The 24,429-nt window shown below is 43.3% G+C and overlaps 1 protein-coding gene and 1 non-coding gene across 5 annotated transcripts in view; one reads left to right on the forward strand and one right to left on the reverse strand.

The window, feature by feature from the left end:
* The window catches only part of ADCY8 (adenylate cyclase 8), a 233,412-nt gene that overhangs the window by 87,118 nt on the left and 121,865 nt on the right, over positions 1-24,429 (forward strand). For all 4 annotated transcript variants that reach the window (XM_069600951.1, XM_069600950.1, XM_069600952.1 and 1 more), the window contains exon 5: positions 14,702-14,829. In XM_069600951.1, coding sequence (XP_069457052.1) covers positions 14,702-14,829 — 128 coding nt within the window. The remainder of the gene's footprint in view (positions 1-14,701; positions 14,830-24,429) is intronic.
* TRNAC-ACA (transfer RNA cysteine (anticodon ACA)) lies at positions 23,874-23,945 on the reverse strand. The gene has a single exon. It is a non-coding gene; the product is annotated as a tRNA-Cys (tRNA).

The raw sequence follows: 24,429 nt of genomic DNA on the forward strand, positions 1-24,429 counted from the left end.
TGTCAGATGAATTTTCCCAGCTGAGAGACAGCTGGTTGAGTGACAATTAAACCCAAGTCCTTTAAAATCTGCTCTCCATCTTTCTCCGCCTGTGGCCGGGCTCCCGTCAGATGCAGCGTCAGTGCTGCTTCATGCGAGCCGACTGCCTGCAGTTTCCCCGCCAACCCCAGCCGTCTGGAACGAATTAGCCTCTTCTCAAGGACCAGTGAGCTACTGGCCCGTCCCACCGCCATTTTGTTTGACCTAAGAGCTTGGGTTTTAGCCAACAGGACACTACCTTTCTTTTGCTGCTGGCTTGACCAGAGCTAAAATAGAGAACAGGTTAAAGAATACGAACATTTGCCACCAAAACACAGATTTCAAGTCCTCAAGCCACTCAAGTCACAGAGGAATGTCATTGTCACACTGTATTTTTAGCCCCAGGTTTTGGATTCAAGTTAGTATGACTTGACTTCTTGCTTTGTAAAGGATGTATAGTAGTGCCAGTTTCACAGGCTGTTGTGAGAATGGAATGAGACCATATCATTGTTCTGTGACCCCATGGACTGTAGCCCACCAGGCCCCTCTGTCTATGGAATTCTCCAGGCAAGAATACTGGAGTGGGTTGCCATTCCCTTCTCCAGGGGATCTTCCCAACCCAGGGATCGAACCCAGGTCTCCTGCATTGCAAGCAGATTCTCTACTGTCTGAGCCACCAGGGAAGCCCATATCATTATTAGAGTATCAAAAATGTCCTATTTTAAGGTCACTTCACTTCAAGAGAGACACATTCATCCTTGCATCTGAGCATCTATTAGGTGTTGTGTTAGGAATATGGGAATGACTGAAACACGTTTTCTCCCTGTGTGCTGTGATGAAAGAATCCCGTGGGAACGTAGAAACAATGTATAACCCTTGGATCAGAGAAGACTTCTGGGAGAAACTGATTCTTAGGCTGGATCTTAAAAAGGAGAAGACAAATACAGCAGAATCCTATTCAGCAGTAAAAAGGAATAAACCACCAATACATGTAACAGCATCTGTGAATCTCCAATGCAATATGACAAGTGAAAGAAGCCAGGCCACAGAAGATTAGATACTTGATTCCATTTGTAAGACAATCTAGAGAAGGCAAAAATTACAGGGAAAGAAAAGGGATAAGTCATTGCCAGTTAGGATAAGGGATGGAGGGAGTGGATGGATTCCACAGAAGCATCAGTTCAGTTCAGTCGCTCAGTCGTGTATAACTCTTTGCGACCCCATGCACAGCAGCATGCCAGGCTTCCCTGTCCATCACCAACTCCCAGAGCTTGTTCAAACTCATGTCCATCGAGTTGGTGATGCCATCCAACCATCTCATCCTCTGTTGTCCCATGCACAGAAGCATAGCATCGTTCTATGCAGAAAAGCATAGGGTGAGGTGATTTGTGGGGTGATCTGGTTGTTCTGTATGTAAGCATGATTGTTCACATTTATCAAGATGGTAAATTTTATTATATAAAAATTGTACACCAATTAGGAGGTAAAGAAAACAGGAAAGGTCAATGTATGCAGAGGAGAGAACAAAAATAAAGATGCTGTATGTGTGAAGAACCAGAAGATATTTAGCATTGCTGAAAGGGGTAGAGGGGAGGCTAGAAAAATAAGCAAGGACTGGCCAAGGACCCTGCGTTGTAACCTGCAGCTATTGGACAGCTGCTAAGCAGGAGGCTGACAGGGGCAGAAGAGGTGGAAACTGAGGTCTCCTCCCAGGAGAAAGACCAGGTTAACCTGAAGGGCTGGAATTTGCAGGCAGGGAAGAATGCACACCATTCCTCTTTATCGCTGCTTCAAGGGTGGTTGGTGCCAGTTACACATAGATCTTCTACTTTATACTCTGGTTCTCAATATTTCTGCCCAGAGGTGCTGAGAAGAACAAAAATGGCCCTCCAAAGAGAACTGAAAGATATGATCAAGGTCAGTTTCTGGTGTCACAGTAATCCCCATTGACCCAGATAAAGGATTGCTATGAAAGATGCAATCCAAGTTGTTTAGTCAACAGGCCTTGTGTACCTACTATGTGCCAGGAACCGTGTGAGGCTGTGGCAAGATAGAATCAGCCCCTGCCCTCAGACTCCGCTAAGGGAGAAACAAGTCCACCAACTTTGCAGGACAGTGCAGTACAGGCAGAGGGCACAGAAGTCCTGGTGCCCATGGTCAGTGCTTGGGGTGAGGAGGGGGGTGGTTGAGCAGCATCAGGAGAAGAGGCCATATGCAGATGGGGTCTGAGGAAGAGCAGGAGCTTTGCCAGCATCAGATTAGATAACAAAGCACCTTCCAGGCTGAGCCACGCAAAGGCAGGCAAGTGTGAAAATGCGGAAGTGTGCTGCTTGTTTGGAGAGCTATAAGGAGCTCAAGATTGCTGGAGCGTAAAGGGCATGGGAGACTGCAGTGAGGAGTGAGCTTAAAGAGGAACGCAGACACAAGTCTGGAGGGCACAGCATGACATTTAAGGAATGTGGACTTGGCCTTATAGCCCCAGCTTTTTGCCCTAGCTACACTGTACGCTGGGGCTTCCCTCGTGGCTCAGATGGTAAAGAATCTTCCTGCAGTGCAGGAGACCCGATTTCGATCCTTGGGTCAGAAAGATCCCCTGGAGAAGGGAATGGCTAACCTACTCCAGTATTCCTGTCTGGAGTATCCCATGGACAGAGGAGCTTGGTGGGTTACAGTCCATGAGGTTGCAGAGAGTCAGACATTACAGACTTTCACTTTCACACTGTACATGGTTGGGGAGAGGTGAGATGGGTGTGCACAGCCCAGCGAGTCCCTGGGCTGCAAGAAGCTATAGTCTTTCTGGAGTTTGAATCTTATTGAAAGATTTTTGTTTTAATGAATATAAAAATAAACTCGGATAGACAATGGAGTAAAATGATTAATTTCAAGCGTATTAAACATTCATCAACTGCCCAGCGTACATTCTGTGTTACTCGGTGTATTTGCCCTGGATTACCTAACTTACAGTTAGGCAGTTCTTACGAAAATCTATAAAGGAAGTTTTTTTATTGTTCCCATTTTGTAGAACAAGTGACCGAGACTCAAAGAAGTAAAATAATCTGCCCGGGACCCCTGGTGCATCTGTGATTCAGGCCGCCTGAGGCCAGGTGCTGGCTTCTGAGCACCAAGCAATGCCCCAGGCATTTTAGGGATGGAGCGAGATGTCAGAATGTATTGTTACTCATGCTGGATGACTCTGAAAGTTAGGTCTCTAGGATTTCAACTGTGGGCTGGACTTCAGTTAACTTCAATTGCACTCCCCTGTCTGAATCTCAGCTTCCTATCAGAATAGTGCATACATGCTCAGTTGCTCAGTGGTGTCTGACCCTCTGCAACACCATGGACTGTAGCCCACCAGGCTCCTCTGTCCTCCACTATCTCCCAGAGTTTGCTCAAATTCATGTCCATTGAGTTGGTGATGCAATTTAACCATCTCATCCTCTGTCATCCCCTTCTCCTGCCTCCAATCTTCCCCAGCATCAGGGTCTTTTCCAATGAGTTGGCTCTTTGCATCAAGTACCCAAAGTATTGGTGCTTTAGTTTCAGCATCTATCCTTCCAATGAATATTCAGGGTTGATTTCCTTTAGGATTGACTGGTTTGATCTCCTTGCAGTCCAAGTTACTCTCAAGAGTCTTCTCCAGCACCAAAATTCAAAAGCATCAGTTCTTCAGTGCTCAGCTTTCTTTATGGTCCAATTCTCACATCCGTATGTGACTACTGGATGAGCTATGGACAGCTATGGGCTGGACTTCAATTAACTACAAATCACCTCTCTGAGTTTCAGTTTCCTATCAGAATCGTAATGAAGGATAAATGAAACAACACAAAGTCTGGCTCAAAATAAGTCCTCAGCACACCCAGAAGTACTCAATGATTCCCACTCTACCCCAAGCCCATTTTCACCCACCCACCTACCCCAGGGGCATCAGCACCTTCCACTCTAGGGGACTTTCATGAAAAAGCTGGAGAAATCCTCCCAATGGAAACAATTCAGCTCACCTTGGAATGAGAAAACCTGCTTGAAATGTTTTTGCCTCCCAACCTCGGGCAAATCACTTAACCAAGTGGGTCACAGATTTTGCTTCTGTGTGAAAGAGGATTAGACTTGCCTTTTCTAGTATCTTTTAATATCAAAATTCTGTGGCTTTATAATGACCTCTCCCTGCCGTGCCATAATTCTTTGCTTAGTTTTCTGTCATGCATCTGACAGAACCCACTTCCCGTGTAAATACCATCTACTGCAGCTGCCCATTTATCCACTGCCTCATTAATATACAGGCAAAAACTTCAAAGCTTTCTGTTAAAGATCCTCTTAATGTAATTGAGTTCCTCAGCGCCCTTGTGGTTCAGGCTGCTCAAAGCAAAATGTTTTTGACTCTTTCTAGTGTCCTTGGCAAACTCTAGTAACTTTTGATCTTCGATCTTTAAAAAAAAATAGTCCATAACTACCATTTTCCCTTCCAAACTAGAAATGATATGTATGCTATTATCAAGGCTTTAAAATTGTAAATTTAAAGCAACATCATTACATCTGAAACCTTGTTTCAGATTCCTGACAAAATGGGAAGCAACCTAAATTATTGTTGCAAGAAATAATTCTGGGGTTTCTCTGGTGGTCCAGTGGTTAAGACTTCACCATGCAGGGGTCATGGATTCGACCCCTGGTGAGGGGAACTAAGATCCCATATACCCCAGGGCCAAAAAACCAGGATATAAACAACAAAAGGAGTATTGTAATGAATTGAATAAAGACTTTAAAAATGGTCCACATCAAAAATAATATCTTTAAAAAGAAACTATTCCAACACTATGGGAAGCTTATCAATAGATTTTAAAGAATGAGATAGCCATTTCTGTACCAAACATGAAATTACAAGACAAGTGTTTGCATGAAAAAACACATGTTAGATCTATAAACATGGTATGGTCAGTTTCCTCTCCACGGATCACAGCTTTGTCATGGCGAAGGACCTTGTGTAACTCAATGACGCTATGAGCCATGCCATGCAGGACCACCCAAGATGGATGAGTCATAGTTAAGAGTTCTGACAAAACATGGTCCACTGGAGGAGGGAATGGCAAACCACTCCAGTATTCTTGCTGTGAGAACCCCGTGAACAGTGATGCAAAGAACCCATGAACATGATGTGAAGAGCTGACTCATTGGAAAAGACCCTGATGTTGGGAAAGATTGAAAGCAGGAGGAGAAGGAGGCAGCAGAGGATGAGATAGTTAGACAGCATCACTAACTCAATGCACATGAATCTGAGAAAAGTCCAGGAGGTAGAGAAGGACAGGGAGTCCCGGCCTGCTACGCTCCATAGGGCCTAAAAGAGTTGGACATGACTTAGCAACTGAACAACAAAATTGATCAATTTGTAACTAAAGAGCATGAAAAATAGTGCATACATAAAAATATAGAAATGTATGTATGAATGCACAGCAGTCTCAAGAGGGGAAAAGGGACCAGGTTTCTAGCATGTGGTGTGTCTGAGGGGGAGAGACTACTCAAGGAGACTTATCTACAGCTTTGTTTTTACTAGGGCAATATATTTATGTGTTAATTTGTATAGTTGCAGTTAGATAAAGGACCATAAAAATTGCCATGATTTCTAATATAACTTTTTAAAGTGCATTGATGGCACTAATGTTCTTGTTCTGAGAATCTTTTTCCTTTTCATGGTTGTTGTTTTTTTTTTTTTCTGATTACTAAAGCCTTACTTGTCCATTATGTAAATTCAAACATCAAAGATAGAGACAACACATGGAACCCCTCGTGGTCCAGTGGTCAGGACTCCCTGCTTCCAAGGCAGGGGGCGTAGGTTCGATCCCTGGTTAAGGAACTAAGATCCCATATGCTGTGCAATGTGGCCAAAAAATTTTTAAACTTTTTTAAAAAGAGACCATATAGAAAGTATGTATCCCTATAATCTTACCCCTCCCCAATGATATAACCATCTTTGATAATTTGGTACCTGTGTCTCCTCAATGTTAGGTATATATATAGTTTCATAAATTCTCTGGATTTTTTTCCCTAAGATTTTTAACATATCAAAGCCGTCAAGATAAGAAGAAAAGTATTATATTAGGACTAACTGAATAAAATTTACAAGACCCTCACCCTACTTTATTTTTCTTTTTCTATATCTTTTTTCAAAGCAACCTGGCTTTTTTAATGTGAATTTTTCAAAGCAGTTTCTGGTAAAAAAAAAAAAAAAAGGATGTTGCTTGGATATTACTGTCAGATCATCTGACAGCTCACAGGAATTGATCAGAAGAATGTGTCTGCAAATTGACAGAACTTGACAGATGAGAAGACAGGCCCTTTCATATTTGTATTTATATTTATATATTGTTGTTCAGTTGCTAAGTTGTATCTGATTTTATGCGACCCCATGGACTGCAGCACTCCAGGCCTCCCTGTCCCTCATTATCTCCTTATTTATATTTATATATACGTACACAAATTATTATTATATTTATGTAAAAAGGTTAGTCACTCAGTCGTGTCTGACTCTGTGACATCAGGGATGGTAGCCCTCCAGGCTCCTCTGTCCATGGGGTTTTCCAGGCAAGAATATTGGAGCGGGTTGCCATTTCCTTCTCCAGGGGATCTTCCCTACCCAGGGATTAAACCTGGATCTCTTGCATTGTAGGCAGATTTTTTACTGTCTGAGCCATATATACATACATTGCTACTGCTAAGTCGCTTCAGCCGTGTCTGACTCTATGCGACTGCATAGATGGCAGCCCATCAGGCTCCCCCGTCCCTGGGATTCTCAAGGCAAGAACACTGGAGTGGGTTGCCATTTCCTTCTCCAATGCATGAAAGTGAAAGTGAAGTCGCTCAGTCATGTCTGACTCTTCGTGACCCCATGCACTGCAGCCCACCAGGCTCCTCCATCCATGGGATTTTCCAGGCAAGAGTACTGGAGTGAGGTGCCATTGCCTTCTCCGATATACATACACAAATGGTATTTGTTTGGGGACCACAATTTTTCAAGAAGCTGTCAGCTTCACCTTCTAAACAGAAGGAAAATGGACCCTTCAAACATCGTCACCACATTGTCCTCTGTCTGCTCCAAAAGGTAATAAACTGTTTTCCATGTCTCCTTCCAAAACACATTTTGTCAGAAAATCTATCATCCTAGACTCTGCCACAATTTCGGTATTTTTCTAAAGGGAGCGTGGAGCCCCAAAGTCAGACAGAGATGCTGTGAATTCCACTCTGCCTCTGACTTGCTGGATGACCTTCATTTCCGTAATGCATCTGTGAAGTGACACGTGGCTCAGATTGTGGTCCTAAAGACTAAACAAGGTCAATGTGATGCCTTCAGCATATAGCCTGGCACGTAGTATGTGCTTAATAAATACAACTCCCTTTCCCTAAGTTTTTCCAAAATGCTTTCACCTCTGTCTTCATGGAAAAATCACGGATTTGGGGCTGTTGAATATCATTTATAGTCCATATCATTATTTTTAGCCAGCTGCCCTGTGGCACAGGAAGTTTTCCATCTCTTGTATGCTGAAACTTTCATATCTAAAAACACGCTCTGCTGTGTTCAAGGCTGTTGTGATACTCAGAGGAGAAAAGATACGGTGTGGTGTTGAATGTGGAGAAGACTATTTTCAGATGCTAGCTGTCATTGCCATTGCTAGTTGACGGCCATGCTTGCCTTGTTACTTGTTGAGGACAAGCGCATCATTTTGACTGGAGTCATATGGCGAATTGAAGCCCACGTGTCAGTGGCTTCAATGACTTATCGAAGGTCAGACAGCTGGTAAATCTGACTAGAATGGAGGTCTGATTCTTAGACCAAAGTATTCCCTGCTCCACACTTCCCCTCCTTCCTCCCATGGTCAACAGGGAGGAAGATGTCTCCACTGCACCAGGTCACCAATGGCCTGAGTCACTGCAAGCTCTGCCCAAAGACCATTTGCACGTGAAGGGTGCCCAACTGATGTTACCAGTCACTGCCTCCCAGCCTCAGTGTTCTCACTCAAAATAAGAGCAAGGGATTTGCTCCTTTGCAAACAAATTTTAACTTGTGGCCACTATGAGATATTTATATGTACATGAAAACTCACATTTCTGTAGTGTACATATCTCTATGTATACATATAGATATGTATATATCTATATATATTTAGCAATAGATGCAGTATATATATGTAGCAATTGCATGTATATCTACATATGTGTAATACATATACAGAAATGTAGTGAGTTTTTATCATTAATTTCATTTAGGGCCAAAAGCTTTTCTTTATTCCAAGCATGTGTCTTTTTACTTTTTCAGTGTTAAAATGCCTTTTCCTTTTTTTTTCCCTTAAAAAAGTTAGTTGAATGTAGTTTTTATTTTAAAACAGTTTTATCTTTATAGAAAAAAATTGTGAAATAGTACAGAGTTCCAATATGTCCTACACGCAAGTTTCCCCTATTATGAAAATCTTACACTAGTATGATACACTCATTGAGATTAATGAACAAATTTTGATAGATTACTATTAATGACAGTCTATTCTTCATTCAAATTGCCTCAGTTTTTAACCAGGATACTATATTAATTCTCATGTCTCTTTTAGACTCCTTGAGGATATGACAGTTTCTCATTCCTTCCTTTTGATGACCTTCACACTTTTATTTGTTTATTTTATTTATTTATTGAAGGATAATTGCCTTACAGAATATTGTTGTTTTCTATCAAACCTCAACATAAATCAGCCGTGAAAGTGAAGTCGCTCAGTCGTGTCTGACTCTGTGCAACCCCATGGACTTTAGCCTACCAGGCTCCTCTGTCCATGGGATTTTCCAGGCGATAGTACTGGAGTGGGTTGCCATTTCCTTCTCCAGGGGATCTTCCTGACCCAGGGATTGAACCTAGGTCTCCCGCATTGTAGACAGATGCTTTACCGTCTGAGCCACCAGGGAAGTCCATAGGTATACATATATCCCCTCCTTTTGAACCTTCTTCCCATCTCCCTCCCCATCCCACCCCTCTAGGTTGATACAGAGCCCCTGTTTGAGTTTCCTGAGTCATACAGCAAATTCTTGTTGGCTGTCTATTTTACATATGGTAAAGTAAGTTTCCGTGTTACTCTTTTCTTACATCCTACCCTCTCCTCCCCTCTCCCATGTCCATAAGTCTATTCTCTATGTCTGTTTCTCCATTGCTGCCCTGTAAATAAATTCTTCAGTACCATTTTTCTATATGCCATATTTGTGCATTAGAATACGATATTTATCTTTCTCTTTCTGACTCACTTCATAGCAAGCTCCTCTATGACCCACCTCCTAGAGTAATGGAAATGAAAACGAAAGTAAACAAGTGGGACCTGATTAAACTTAAAAGCTTTTGCACAGCAAAGGAAACTGTAAGCAAGATGAAAAGACAACCCTCAGAATGGGAGAAAATAATAGCAAATGAAACAACTGACAAAGGATTAATTTCCAAAATATACAAGCAACTCATACAACTCAATGCTAGAAAAACAAACAACCCAATCAAAAAGTGGGGAAAAGACCTAAATAGACATTTCTCCAAAAAAGACATACAGATGGCTAGCAAACACATGAAAAGATGCTAAACATCACTCATTATTAAAGAAATGCAAATCAAAACCACAATGAGGTATCATCTGACACCAGTCACAATGGCCATCATCAAAAAGTCTACAAACGATAAACACTAGAGAGGGTGTGGAAAAGGGAACACTCTTGCACTGCTGGTGGGAATGTAAATTGATACAGTCAGTATGGAAGACAGTATGGAGACTCCTTAAAAAACTAGGGATCAGTTCAGTTCAGTTCAGTTCAGTCCCTCAGTCGTGTCCGACTCTTTGCGACCCCATGAATCGCAGCATTCCAGGCCTCCCTATCCATCACCAACTCCCGGAGTTCACTCAGATTCACGTCCATCAAGTCAGTGATGCCATCCAGCCATCTCATCCTCTGTCGTCCCCTTCTCCTCCTGCCCCCAATCCCTCTCAGCATCAGAGTCTTTTCCAATAAGTCAACTCTTCACATGAGGTGGCCAAAGTACTGGAGTTTCAGCTTTAGCATCATTCCTTCCAAAGAAATCCCAGGGCTGATCTCCTTCAGAATGGACTGGTTGAGTCTCCTTGCAGTCCAAGGGACTCTCAAGAGTCTTCTCCAACACCACAATTCAAAAGCATCAATTCTTTGGTGCTCAGCTTTCTTCACAGTCCAACTCTCACATCCATACATGACCACAGGAAAAACCATAGCCTTGACGGACCTTAGTTGGCAAAGTAATGTCTCTGCTTTTGAATATATTATCTAGGTTGACCATAACTTTTCTTCCAAGGAGTAAGTATCTTTTAATTTCATGGCTGCAATCACCATCTGCAGTGATTTTGGAGCCCCAAAAAAATAGTCTGATACTGTTTCCACTGTTTCCCCATCTATTTCCCATGAAGTGATGGGACCAGATGCCATGATCTTCGTTTTCTGAATGTTGAGCTTTAAGCCAACTTTTTCACTCTCCTCTTTCACTTTCCTCAAGAGGCTTTTTAGCTCCTCTTCACTTTCTGCCATAAGGGTGGTGTCATCTGCATATCTGAGGTTATTGATATTTCTCCCGGCAATCTTGATTCCAGCTTGTGCTTCTTCCAGTCCAGCGTTTCTCATGATGTACTCTACATATAAGTTAAATAAGCAGGGTGACAATATACAGCCTTGACGTACTCCTTTTCCTATTTGGAACCAGCCTGTTGTTCCATGTCCAGTTCTCACTGTTGCTTCCTGACCTGCATACAGATTTCTCAAGAGGCAGGTTAGGTGGTCTGGTATTCCCATCTCTTTCAGAATTTTCCACAGTTAATTGTGATCCACAGTCAAAGGCTTTGGCATAGTCAATAAAGCAGAAATAGATGTTTTTCTGGAACTCTCTTGCTTTTTCCATGATCCAGCAGATGTTGGCAATTTGATCTCTGGTTCCTCTGCCTTTTCTAAAACCAGCTTGAACATCAGGAAGCTCACGGTTCACATATTGCTGAAGCTTGGCTTGGAGAATTTTGAGCATTACTTTACTAGCATGTGAGATGACTGCAATTGTGTGGTAGTTTGAGCATTCTTTGGCATTGCCTTTCTTTGGGACTGGAATGAAAACAGACCTTTTCCAGTCCTGTGGCCACTGCTGAGTTTTCCAAATTTGCTGGCATATTGAGTGCAGCACTTTCACAGCATCATCTTTCAGGATTTGAAATAGCTCAACTGGAATGCCATCATCTCCACTAGATATGATTGGTGATACAAGCAAAGTTCAATGCTGTAAAGAACAATATTGCATAGGAATCTGGAATGTCAGGTCCATGAATCAAGGCAAATTGGAAGTGGTCAAACAAGAGATGGCAAAAGTGAACGTCGACATTCTAGGAATCAGCTAACTAAAATGGACTGGAATGGGTGAATTTAACTCAGATGACCATTATATCTACTACTGTGGGCAGGAATCCCTCAGAAGAAATGGAGTAGCCATCATGGTCAACAAAAGAGTCCGAAATGCAGTACTTGGATGCAGTCTCAAAAATGACAGAATGAGCTCTGTTCATCTCCAAGGGAAACCATTCAATATCATGGTAATCCAGGTCTATGCCCCAACCAGTAACGCTGAAGAAGCTGAAGTTGAATGGTTCTATGAAGACCTACAAGACCTTTTAGAACTCACACCTAAAAACCTAGGGATAAAACCACCCTATAACCCAGAAATCCCACTCCTAAGCATATACCCTGAGGAAACCAGGGTTGAAAAAATGCATGTATCCCATTGTTCAATTACAGTAGCTGGAACATGGAAGCAACCGAGATGTCCGCTGACAGATGAATGGATAAAGAAGTTGTGGTACATTTACACAGTGGAGTATTACTCAGCCATAACAATGAATGCATTTGAGTGAGTTCTGATGAGGTGGATGAACCTAGAACCTATTATACAGACAGAAGTGAGTTAAAAATGCCCTTTCTTTTATAAAAAGTGATGGGAATAGTGGGATAGTTGGGTTGTTATTTTTGTATGTTGATGGACATTTTTCATACTTCCTTGGCAAAACACAAAATTGAACCTTGATGCAGTCTCTTGGGCCCTCTGGTTGTTATATATATATATATATATATATATATATATATATATATATATGAGTGAAATGAAGTCGCTCAGTCGTGTCCAACTCTTTGAGACCCCATGGACTGTAGCCTACAAGGCTCCTCTGTCCATGGGGTTTTCCAGGCAATAGTACTGGAGTGGATTGCCATTTCCTTCTCCAGAGGATCTTCCCAACCCAGGGACTGAACTCAGGTCTCCTGCATTGTAGACAGATGCTTTACCATCTGAGCCACCAGGGAAGTCATATATATATATATATATATATATATATATATATATATATATATATATATATATATGTATGTATGTATGTATGTATGTATGTATGTATATAACTGTCCCATGGACTCCACAAATCTAGAAACCACCCAAACCAGTGGCCAGTATCTAGTTCTATTCTGGCCATCACAGTCTAGATGTTAGAGTGTGTTAGGAGGAGCAAGTGAAGGTCTTGAGCTTCCCTTTTTGCTGTCTTGCAAAATTAGTGGCACTGAAGCTGCCAATAGATAGAAGCTACATGCTCCTAAAAATAACTATGGGATGCTGTGCATGCTATCAGCATTCTGAAGATCGCATCTGTGCCTGTTTGGAAAGGTTGGCAAGACCCTGGAGATCTGATGCAGACAGGGAAACACCAAAGCCAGTTCTGATTCTCTTTTCCCTGTCTGGTATTTGTTTTTTTATTGGGAGAGTGATTTTACTCGTTAATCAAACATGATGTCCCAACCCCTCTTCAGCTTAAGAAGCCAGCATGGTGCTTTATCGCCTGCAGTACCAGGGCATTGGTGTGCTTCTGGCATCTCAGCAGGCCCCTCTGTGTCTGCACTTCCCCTCCTCCTGCCCTTGGACTCTGGTTTCCCAAGGAGAGCTGCTCACCCACAAAGCCATAGACTCATAGGCTCCTAGGGCTTCAAATCCAGAGAACACCACACAGGCCACTGAGTCCCAGCCATCTAGCCCAAGGAGATCTAGAGGGCCTCTGCCGTGGTCGCAGATAGAAATGTGGAAGAACTAGGACAGGAGTCCAAGCCCCCAGCACAGAGACGGGCAGTATTTTTAGTGTCGCATCTGCTCGACCTTATACTAAGCCTTCCCACACATCATCTTCCTTCATCTTTACAGTCACACAGTGAGGTCCTATTCTTTTTTTTTCTTTCCTAAAGACCCAATTTTATTTTATTTGTTTTTAAACTGGTTGACCACATGGCCTGTGGAATCTCTTCCCCAACCAGGGATTGAACCCACGCCCCTTGCATTGGAAGTGCAGAGTCTCAACCACGCGATGACCAGGGACATCCCTGAGGTCCTAGTCTTCCTTATCCTCTTTTTATAGATGAGGCAACAGAGGCTCAGAGGTTAAGTAATTGACCTAAAGACACACAGTAAAGATGAGGTGGGTGGGGTGGGGGCGTCTAGAATTTGGTCTCTGGCAGTGGAGCTCCTCTGCCAGCACTCTTTGCCCCAGTGCTATACTGTCCCAGGTTCTCTTTCCTCTAAAATCTGCAAAATCCAGCCTATTCTGATTCAGTACGAAAGGATGCACTGTTTCCTAGATGCTTGTTGCTCTTTGAAACTTTGTAAGAATCATATCTTCAAGAATGTGAATCCCCCATCAGCTGTGTCCTGCTTCTCACTGGTGAAATGATGAGGATAAATACTGTACCTACCTCAAGGTTGCTGTGAGATCCATTCTGTTTAGTATATGATGCATATTGTTGTTCTTTAGCTGTTAAGTCATGTCTGAGTCTTTGCGACCCCATGGACTATAGCCCACCAGGCTCCTCTGTCCATGGGATTCTCCAGGCAAGAATACTGGAGTGGGTTGCCATGCCCTCCTCCAGGGGATCTTCCTGACCCAGGGATCAAACCCAAGTTTCCTGCTTTGGCAGGCAGATTCTTTGCCACTGAGACACCAGGGAAGTTCCTGGTGCATACTAGGGGCTATTATTAATCACCTTTGTGTCGGAGACAATGGTTGCTTTATGATATATAGGTGCTCAACTGATGTTTTTATCAATAAGCATATGAATTAATAAATGAATGGAAGTATGTATTAGACATAGTCAGCCCATCTTATTAAGGTGTCAGTACCCTAGCTGGGAAAGGACTTTATATAGAGTTGAAATAGCTGGTATCTCTAAGTGATTTACATATTTAAGTGCTTGTTTTGAGCTAACAAAAAAAAAAGGAAAAGCTACCAAACCAAGGACATGTCCTGAAAAGAAATGTATCAGTGGGAGCAGGACTCGTAGGGGAACATTGAATACCCATGTTGAATGCCCACTCTGCCAGGTCCATCCACACAGTCGGTATTAAGATTAGAGCCAGGATATGACAGTGTATCTGTCAGGCCCAAAATACACTGTTTTTCCATGACTCCATTATGCCCCTGATACCTTCAAACATCCCCTAATTTCCTGGGAAGATAACAGCTTTTCAAAAGGAGGAGCCCCTGATCCCAAGGCGCAGACCTCTTGACTCAGCTCCCCTCTTTCCCAAGCCGTTCGGAAGCACTTGCCTATCTGCTGACTCAATCCTTTCCCACATCATGCCTTTCAGGAGCATCACTGCCTTCGCATTAAAATCCTGGGGGACTGCTACTACTGCGTTTCAGGGCTTCCCGAGCCCCGCCAGGACCACGCCCACTGCTGTGTAGAAATGGGCCTCAGCATGATCAAAACCATCAGGTAACTTGGGACCTCCTCCCTGATACCGGGCCTTTGGTGGGCTTGATGGAAAAGACCAAAAGCACCCTTTCCTTTGCGGTCAATCATGTGTGTGTTGCAAGGTGGAGCTCTTTGACTTATTTCATGAAGATTTATGCCCATTAGTTCTCCCATAAAACCAATAAACCTGCTAGTTTCATTGTGTTTTATTTTTTTTTACAAGCATCTAGAAATTTTATTTTCTTTTTTTAGTTTTTTATTTTTTAAATTTTAAAATCTTTAATTCTTACATGCGTTCCCAAACATGAACCCCCCTCCCACCTCCCTCCCCATAACATCTCTCTGGGTCATCCCCATGCACCAGCCCCAAGCATGCTGCATCCTGCGTCAGACATAGACTGGCGATTCAATTCTTACATGATAGTATACATGTTAGAATGTTATTCTCCCAAATCATCCCACCCTCTCCCTCTCCCTCTGAGTCCAAAAGTGCGTTATACACGTCTGTGTCTCTTTCCCTGTCTTGCATACAGGGTCGTCATTGCCATCTTCCTAAATTCCATATATATGTGTTAGTATACTGTATTGGTGTTTTTCTTTCTGGCTTACTTCACTCTGTATAATCGGCTCCAGTTTCATCCATCTCATCAGAACTGATTCAAATGAATTCTTTTTTTTTACGGCTGAGTAATACTCCATTGTATATATGTACCACAGCTTTCTTATCCATTCATCTGCTGATGGACATCTAGGTTGTTTCCACGTCCTGGCTATTATAAACAGTGCTGCGATGAACATTGGGGTACATGTGTCTCTTTCAATTCTGGTTTCCTCGGTGTGTATGCCCAGAAGTGGGATTGCTGGGTCATAAGGTAGTTCTATTTGCAATTTTTTAAGGAATCTCCACACTGTTCTCCATAGTGGCTGTACTAGTCTGCATTCCCACCAACAGTGTAGAAGGGTTCCCTTTTCTCCACACCCTCTCCAGCATTTATTGCTTGCAGATTTTTGGATCACAGCCATTCTGACTGGTGTGAAGTGGTACCTCATTGTGGTTTTGATTTGCATTTCTCTAATAATGAGTGATGTTGAGCATCTTTTCATGTGTTTGTTAGCCATCCGTATGTCTTCTTTGGAGAAATGTCTATTTAGTTCTTTGGCCCATTTTTTGATTGGGTCGTTTATTTTTCTGGAATTGAGCTGCATAAGTTGCTTGTATATTTTTGAGATTAGTTGTTTGTCAGTTGCTTCATTTGCTATTATTTTCTCCCATTCAGAAGGCTGTCTTTTCACCTTGCTTATATTTTCCTTTGTTGTGCAGAAGCTTTTAATTTTAATTAGATCCCATTTGTTTATTTTTGCTTTTATTTCCAGAATTCTGGGAGGTGGACCATAGAGGATCCTGCTGTGATTTATGTCTGAGAGTGTTTTGCCTATGTTCTCCTCCAGGAGTTTTATAGTTTCTGATCTTACATTTAGATCTTTAATCCATTTTGAGTATTTTTGTGTGCGGTGTTAGGAAGTGATCTAGTTTCATTCTTTTACAAGTGGTTGACCAGTTTTCCCAGCACGACTTGTTAAAGAGATTGTCTTTACTCCATTGTATATTCTTGCCTCCTTTGTCAAAGATAAGGTGTCCATATGTGTGTTTTAGTTATACTTCCTTTTCATTATTTGTTCAACAAATTGGTCTTCTGGGGATACAGCAAGGAACATGATGAATGTAGTGCTTACTTTCAGGGAGAGATAATGCATAGACAATTTCAACACAGTACAATATGCTCTGAGATGAATCAAACCAGGGTTGTTGGGGGCGATAGAAAACCAACAGTTTGTGCAATCTGGGGTGCTGGAGAATACTTTCCAGCGTACAAATGTCTAAGCTGTTACCTGAAGAGTAAGACGTTAGATCCTGGAGGTGGAATGGAGAGCCTGGAGGATAGATGGCCATGTGCAGAATTTGAGATGTGCTGCCAAGGCAGTTGGTGAGGTCTCGACTGGAATGTGGTGACAGGCAGGCTGCACCCTGGGATCAGCCAGAACCTGCAGGGCCTTCTCAAATCATGTTAAGGGATCGCAGTAGCTCAGCTGGTAAAGAATCTGTCTGCAATGCAGGAAAACCCAGTTCCATTCCTGGGTCAGGAAGATCCGCTGGAGAAGGGATAGGCTACCCACTCCAGTATTGTTGGGCTTCTCTGCTGGTTCAGCTGGTGAGGAACTCGCCTGCAATGCTGAAGACCTAGGTTTGATCCCTGGGAAGATCCCCTGTAGAAGGGACCAGCTACCCACACCAGTATTGTGGCCTGGAGAATAAACAAAGAGTCGGACATGACTGAATAACTTTCACTTTCATTTTATCCTAAGGTCAACAGGAAGGGCAGCCAGGGGTGTCTTTATGGTGTGTGACAAGTGCTGTTGGCTTTGGTCAGTATATCTGACAGAGATTTAATCAAAGACGGATGAGTTATTGAGGCCAAGGACTTTAGAACTAGACTGTCTGTGGCTGTGTGATAAAAGCTCAGTGTTGTCAAAGCTCCCTTCGAGTTTCCAAAATGTTTGCAGATCCTTCAAGCATCACATCCTCCCACAACCACAGCAAAGGCAGTAAAGAAAGGACCCATGGACAGAAATCTCCATGGCTTGTGCCTCGTCTATTAAGAGAAGAGTATTGTTGAAAAGAGACTGGAAGACTCTCCCTGTGAACTCACACCTTGGTCATATGGTCTACCTGGTATGCATGTGATGCTTGGGAGTGTTAGTCTGGATTAAAGTCAGCAGAGACAGCAACCTGCGCCCCCATGCACACCCTCCACTGTAGGCTCAGCTTGCCTGCTGGTTCCCAAGACCAGTCTGGGTACAGGCAGGGGGAACCTCAGGAGCTGGAGGCTCCCTCTCTATTACAGTAGAGCCTGGCTGTGACCAACACCATGTGCCTGACCTTTCTACTTGCTGACAGATCCCTGACTTTATTCAGGTTTCAGGCAGAAGTCCATTGACACTGGGAAAGGCTGGGAAGTCACCTAATTAAGAAGAGGGCATAGAAACACTTTTCCTAAATACTATCCTGTCCCACTGAAGCAACCCTGGTCATTTCAAGACTGAGACCGACATCACACTCTGGGAGGGCAGGTGTGCCCCCTGGGCAGGCCTTCAGGGTCTCACCTCTGGAACCAGCCCATGACCAGGGCCTGGTCAAAGCACTGAGGTGCTTTGCCGTGAGGTGTATGGTGAGAGGGCTTCCCTGGGCTCAGTAGTAAGGAATCCGCCAGCCAGTGTAGGAGATGTGGGTTTGATCCTGGGTGGAGAAGATCTCCTGGAGGAGGAAATGGAAGCCCATGCCAGTATTCTTACCTGAAGAATCCCATGGACAGAGGAGCCTGGTGGTCTACAATCCAAAGGGTCGCAAAGAGTTGAACACAACTGAAGCAATTTAGCACACACGCATATATAATGAAAAACCCCACCCTCACGAACCCTAAGACCGGGTAGGCTGATGGAGAGAGGCTGGAGATGTCCACTCTGCTATTACCTCCTCTGCTACAGAGATACAGATGTTTCTTCCAAGAGGGATAGAGAAAGGAGTCCACCACTTCCCACCAGAGTTCCCTTTGATCAGCCTTTCATAGATGGGAAAGGCTACAGATGCTTCTCAGCTGTTAATCCAGATGCTTGAGAGTCTTACCCTGAAAACTAGGTTGAATTGTGATCATGTGTTGACTAGTTTCAAAGGAGTCAGTGGGCCCAAACCCAGAAGACCCAGTGTTTCATACCAGCTCTGCAGTTGATGAGGTCTGTGAACTCTACTCTGTCAGTCAATTAGTGGGTCAGTCAACAGATCATTTGTTCAGTTCTACCATGTGTCAGATACTGTGCTAAGTCTTGGAAATACAGTGATGAATGGGTCACTCCGGGGTCCTTCTCTTGTCTATGGCTGCCCAATAGAGATGTTCCTTGGATTGGTTGTCTGAAATGAGAAAGTTGGACTAGACCAGCTCTGAGGCCTCTGCAAGTTTGTAACTTATCAACCATGACTTATCAAAATCAAGTTTAAGTAGTAAAACCTTCCACTGACTTTCTGTCTTTCTCTCTTTCTTTAAATTTGTGTTAAGATTAAATTGATCAATAAAATTAAGAGCCACGGAGTCTTTGTTAAGGCTCGTGGGCTAGTCACTGCTGCGCGGAGGCTTTCTCTGGCTTTTGTGCGCTGGCTTCTCATTGTGGCAGCATCTCCTGTTGACGAGGATAGGCTGTAGAGCACGCAAGCTACAGTAGTCGTGGCACACAGGGTAGTTGCTCCACCGCATGTGGGATCTTGGTTCCCAAACCAGGGATCTAACCCGCGTACCCGGCACTGACAGGCAGACTCGCAACTACTGGAGCGCCAGGAAAGACCCTACTTAAACATTTTTAAATGATGATCACAATCAAGTTAATGAACACAGCCATCACTTCACATAGTAATCTTTTTATGAGAATGCTTAAGACCTACTCTCAGTGAATTTCAAATATACAATATTGTCAACTATAGTCATCACGTTTGCATTAGAACCTCAGAACCTATTCATCTTATAATGAATATTTTTACCCTTTGGCCAACATTTACCCTGTTCTCTACCTCATCCCTAACTCCTGACAAGTACCTTTCTATTCTGTGTCTATTAGTACAGCTTAAAAAAAAAAAAAACTGTCCACATATAAATGGACTTATCTTTCTCTTTCTGGCTTATTTCACTGAGTATAATACCCTCCACATTCATCCATGTTATTGCAAATGGCAAGATTTTCTTCATTTTTAAACCTGAATAATATTCCAGTGTTTCTGTGTGTGTGTGTCTGTGTCTGTGTGGAGAGAGAGAGAAAGGGAGAAAGAAAGGAAGAATGAAAGGAAAGAAGGGAGAGAGAAGGAAGGATAAAAAGAAAGAAAGAATATTCCCTTTACCCATTCATTCACAGACTTTCTATAGGAGTTTCTAACTTGAACTTCAGCAGAAGATATTCTGCAGAGATGACATTGCAGAAGAAATGAACATTTATTGTCAAAATGCTTTAAGATTCTCAGAACATTACCATTTATCTTTCTGGAGAGGATCTTATCCCTCCTGACCATTTTAACCAATTTAAAGTGTCCTTTCTGAAGCTTTGGAGTGGGACACTGAGATTTGGAGGAGTTGAAGTGATTCAAGGACTTTCTCTTGTTAGTTTATTAAGTACAGCTTTTACTTCCTTTAGAACAAGACAATTCAGGAGGATGTTTTTTTAACTGCATGAGTCAGAGTCTATTAATGCTCAAACAACTCCTTGATTATAATGTAGGTGACTTGAGGTCCAGCATGAATTCTTCCGGTTACCAACAAAGCATGGTGCAGAGAAATAAACACAAGCTCTAGAAGTAGGCAAACGTGAGTTGCAATTGGCTCGGACTTGTAGAGTTTCCACTCCTGTCAAGTATTGCACTCTGAGGGATGACCAGCAGACAATATTTACACCTCCATGTGTGGATAAGAAAATTCCAGTTCTATAGTTTTACCAAAAAGTCAAAAATCTTAACCAAGCACCACTTAGACACAATGCAACTTTGTATTCAGCCCAAAGGCACTTGTTCCAACTGGAAAACTCCAAAGAAGCCGTCAAGTCTGGAACCATACTTAACATTATTTGCATATGTTGTAATGTTGATAAGCCATTTATTGACTGATATCCCCAGGCTTGATGGCCACCCTGTATATTGTCATCAGAGATGGATCCCTGTTGAGGTACTGCCCCTGCCTTGTCAGGGTTTCTCTTCATCCCCCTTTTTGACATTTCCACAAGGAGTCAGAATCCCAACACCAGTCCCCAGAGCACAGACTGACAATGAGGGGCTGGTGCTCTGATGGTGAGATGGCATCTGGACCCCAGCAGCTTCAGTCTTGTCCATGCTTGGGTGAGATTTATAACTCCTGCACAAATGGCAAACCAACACTCAAAATGGCCCTGGGCCTTTATTCACTGATCACTCCAAATATGTTATAGGGATTCTCCTTCTGTCACACACTAGTGGGGACAGAGAGATGGAAACTGGAAAGGTGGGATGAGTTGCTACTCAGAACACCAGAAGGCTTCTCAAGGAAACAGAGTCAAGACTGTCAGAAGTAACACCGTAAGGGAATGGTTTCCCCATCTATGTTATCTCCACAGTGGTCTTTTTCACTGAGATCCAAAGTTTTTTTCCTAAAAGCAAAGTCATGGGTCTTCCCTGGTGGCCCAGTGGTAAAGAATCCATCTCGCAACTTGTGGGACGTGGGTTTGATCCCTGGTCTGGGAAGATACCACGTGCCTTGGGGCAACTTAGCCTGGGTGGCACCACTAAGACCCAGTGCAGCCAAATAAATTTGAAGTACCTTTAAAAACCACAAGGCTATGAAGGAGGTTACCCTGGTAGTTAAGAACGACAGAAACCACATGTGTGCATATCTGTGTGCACGTGTATGTATGCTTATGTGTGCAACCCACTCCAGTACTCTTGACCGGAAAATTCCATGGATGCAGGAGCCTGGTAGACTACAGTCCATGGGTTGCAAAGAGTCGGACACAACTGAGCAACTTCACTTTCTTTCATGTGTATTGTATATATGTACATGTGTGCTGTGTATTCATATGTGGCATGTGTATGTGTGTATGTATGTGTATACGTATGGTGTGTATGTGCGCGTGTGTCTTTGTGAGATATGCATGAGTATGTGTGCACTTCTGTGTCTATACATGTGTGTTCATGGGCATGTTTGTGCATGTGTGTGTGTGTGTGTGTGTGTGTGTGTGTGTGAAGGATTTGAAGCAGGCTCCCTCGTCACTATAATTCTAAATTCCGTCTGTGGAGTTAGTGCACAGATAGTTGGTGACCTCTCGAGATACACCAGGTTTTATCCCGCAGGCAATGGGAAGTCTCTGACACTTGAAGTGGGGAAGTGTCATGTTCCGATCGGCGCTTGAGGAGGGTAACCATGGAGATGGGCAACTCTCTCCAGTTGACTCTGGATGAGAGAAAACAGAGGCCAAGGGGAAGGAAACTGGTTGGGAGATATTTTTGTAACAGTACAGGGAAGAGGAGTAAAGACCTTAAATAGAGCAGTAGTGAAATAGGAAAGGGTTATAATCCTCCAAAGCTGAGACCCCAAGAGTCCCTCAAGACACCAAATGTGACCTAGAAGTTTAAATCAAATTTTATCATTATAGTAAACGACCCTTGTTGATTGATAATACTGTAAGCATTTGGACAGGGTTCTAGGCTTCCCTGGTGGCTCAGACGGTAAAGAATCTGCCAGCAATGCGGGAGACTTGAGTTCGATCCTGGGTTGGGAAGATCCCCTGGAGAAGGGCATGGTAACCCGCTCCAGTATTCTTGCCTGGAGAATCCCCATGGGCAGAGGAGCCTGGCGGGCTGCAGTCCAAGGGGTCACAAAGAGTCGGGCACATTTAAGTGACTAAGCATGCATACACCACCTTATTAGAGTTTGTTGCTGGATGTGATCACAGCAATGGTTCCCTGGAAGAGTGACTATGGCACCATGAGATGACTTCTAGGGAACACACTTCATCCTGAACTGCAGTCAGAAGACGTAATATGGTTCCTGCTTCTTTACTTCTCAAAGCCTACATGACCTCTTCTGTGAAATGGGAATCATAAGAGCCCTAACTCAGAGTGTTCTTTTGAAAATTTAAATACATAGCATGCATTTATCACCAGAAAATGTGTTTTTCTAATAGAATCTTACAATCAGGGCTGAGTTTGGACACTGGAAAATTGGACTCAGTTAAGTTACAGAAATCTATTCATTTTTTTAGGTCTCCCAGTCTAATAAGATAATAATAACAATAAGGTTTAATGAACACCTACTCTATGCCATGAACTAAGTGTTGTACATGTCTTCACTCATTTAGTCCATATAGCAGCTCTAGGAGTTAGGCAGGGCTGAGAGCAAAATATTGAACAACTAGTGATACTATGATCTCCGAAGAAGATTGAGCTTCGGAACCAGGGATCAGGCTTGATCACTCAAGAGCTTTTGTGATGCAGAGTTTTATTAAAGTATAAAAAGGGACAGAGAAAGCTTCTGACACAGACATCAGAAGGGAGAGTGGAGAGTGCCCCCCTCACTAGTCTAGCAAGGGAATTAGATACTTTTTAAATTAGTTATTACAATAACTCAAAAGAATGTCTCAAGGTTGTGAAAGTTTTACCAGACCCACTCCCACAATTTACATTTTAAGATAACAGGATTCAGTTCAGTTGCTCAGTTGTTTCCGACTCTTTGCAATCCCATGAATTGCAGTATGCCAGGCCTCTCTGTCTATCACCAGCTCCCGGAGTTCACCCAAACTCATGTGCATCGAGTTGGTGATGCCATCCAGCCATCTCATCCTCTGTCATCCCCTTCTCCTCCTGCCCCCAATCCCTCCCAGCATCAGGGTCTTTTCCAATGAGTCAGCTCTTCACATGAGGTGGCCAAAGTATTGGAGTTTCAGCCTCAGCATCAGTCCTTCCAATGAACACCCAGGACTGATCTCCTTTAGGATGGACCGGTTGGATGTCCTTGCAGTCCAAGGGACTCTCAAGAGTCTTCTCCAACACCACAGTTCAAAAGCATCAATTCTTTGGCACTTAGCTCTCTTCACAGTCCAACTCTCACATCCATACATGACCACTGGAAAAACCATAGCCTTGACTAGATGGACCTTTGTTGGCAAAGTAATGTCTCTGCTTTTCAATATGCTATCTAGGTTGGTCATAACTTTCCTTCCAAGGAGTAAGCGTCTTTTAGAACTTAGCAATAGAAACATTTTACCAGACGGACTCCCATAATATACATTCTAAGATATCAGGATTAGTCAGAAGGTTTTCAGGAAGGAGAAACTGTCCTCAAGCAGGAGACATTGTTGTTATATAATCCTTGAAAGTGAAGTGATGTTGCTCAGTCGTGTCTGACTCTTTGTGGCGCCATGGACTGTAGCACACCAGGTTCCACCGCCCATGGGATTTTCCAGGCAAGAATACTGGAGTGGGTTTCCATTTCCTTCTCCAGGAGATCTTCCCAACCCAGGGATTAAACCTGGGTCTCCTGCACTGTAGGCAGACGCTTTACCACCTGAGCCACCAGGGAAGTCCCCATATAATCCTTGGTAAGGAGTTTAAACTGAGTTGTTTGTAGTGTAATCATCAGTTCCAGGCTTAAAGAGAGAAACGTTTTAGGTGACTAGTCGTAGTAGTAGTTTAGTCGCTAAGTCGTGTCCAACTCTTGCGACCCCATGGACTATAACCTGCCAGGCTCCTCTGTCCATGGGGTTCTCCAGGCGTGAATTCTGGAGTAGGTAGCCATTTCCTTCTCCAGGGGATCTTCCCAGCCCAGGAACTGAACCTGGGTCTCCGGTACTGCAAGCAGATTCTTTACCAACTGAGCTATAAGGGAAGCCCTAGGTGACTAATACTAAGGAATGTAGGGGGAAAAGGGCGTTTGTCCTTTCCACCTCCTTGAGAATTCCAGACCCCTATCTCCTCCTTGAGAGTCCCAGACCCTCCCCGCCCTCCCTCCCGCCCCCCACCGCCCCACAACCACCTCTCCTCCTCAGAGACCCTGGACTTTCTAT

This window comes from Ovis canadensis, chromosome 9 (assembly GCF_042477335.2).
Source record: "Ovis canadensis isolate MfBH-ARS-UI-01 breed Bighorn chromosome 9, ARS-UI_OviCan_v2, whole genome shotgun sequence".
Classification (NCBI taxonomy): domain Eukaryota; kingdom Metazoa; phylum Chordata; class Mammalia; order Artiodactyla; family Bovidae; genus Ovis; species Ovis canadensis.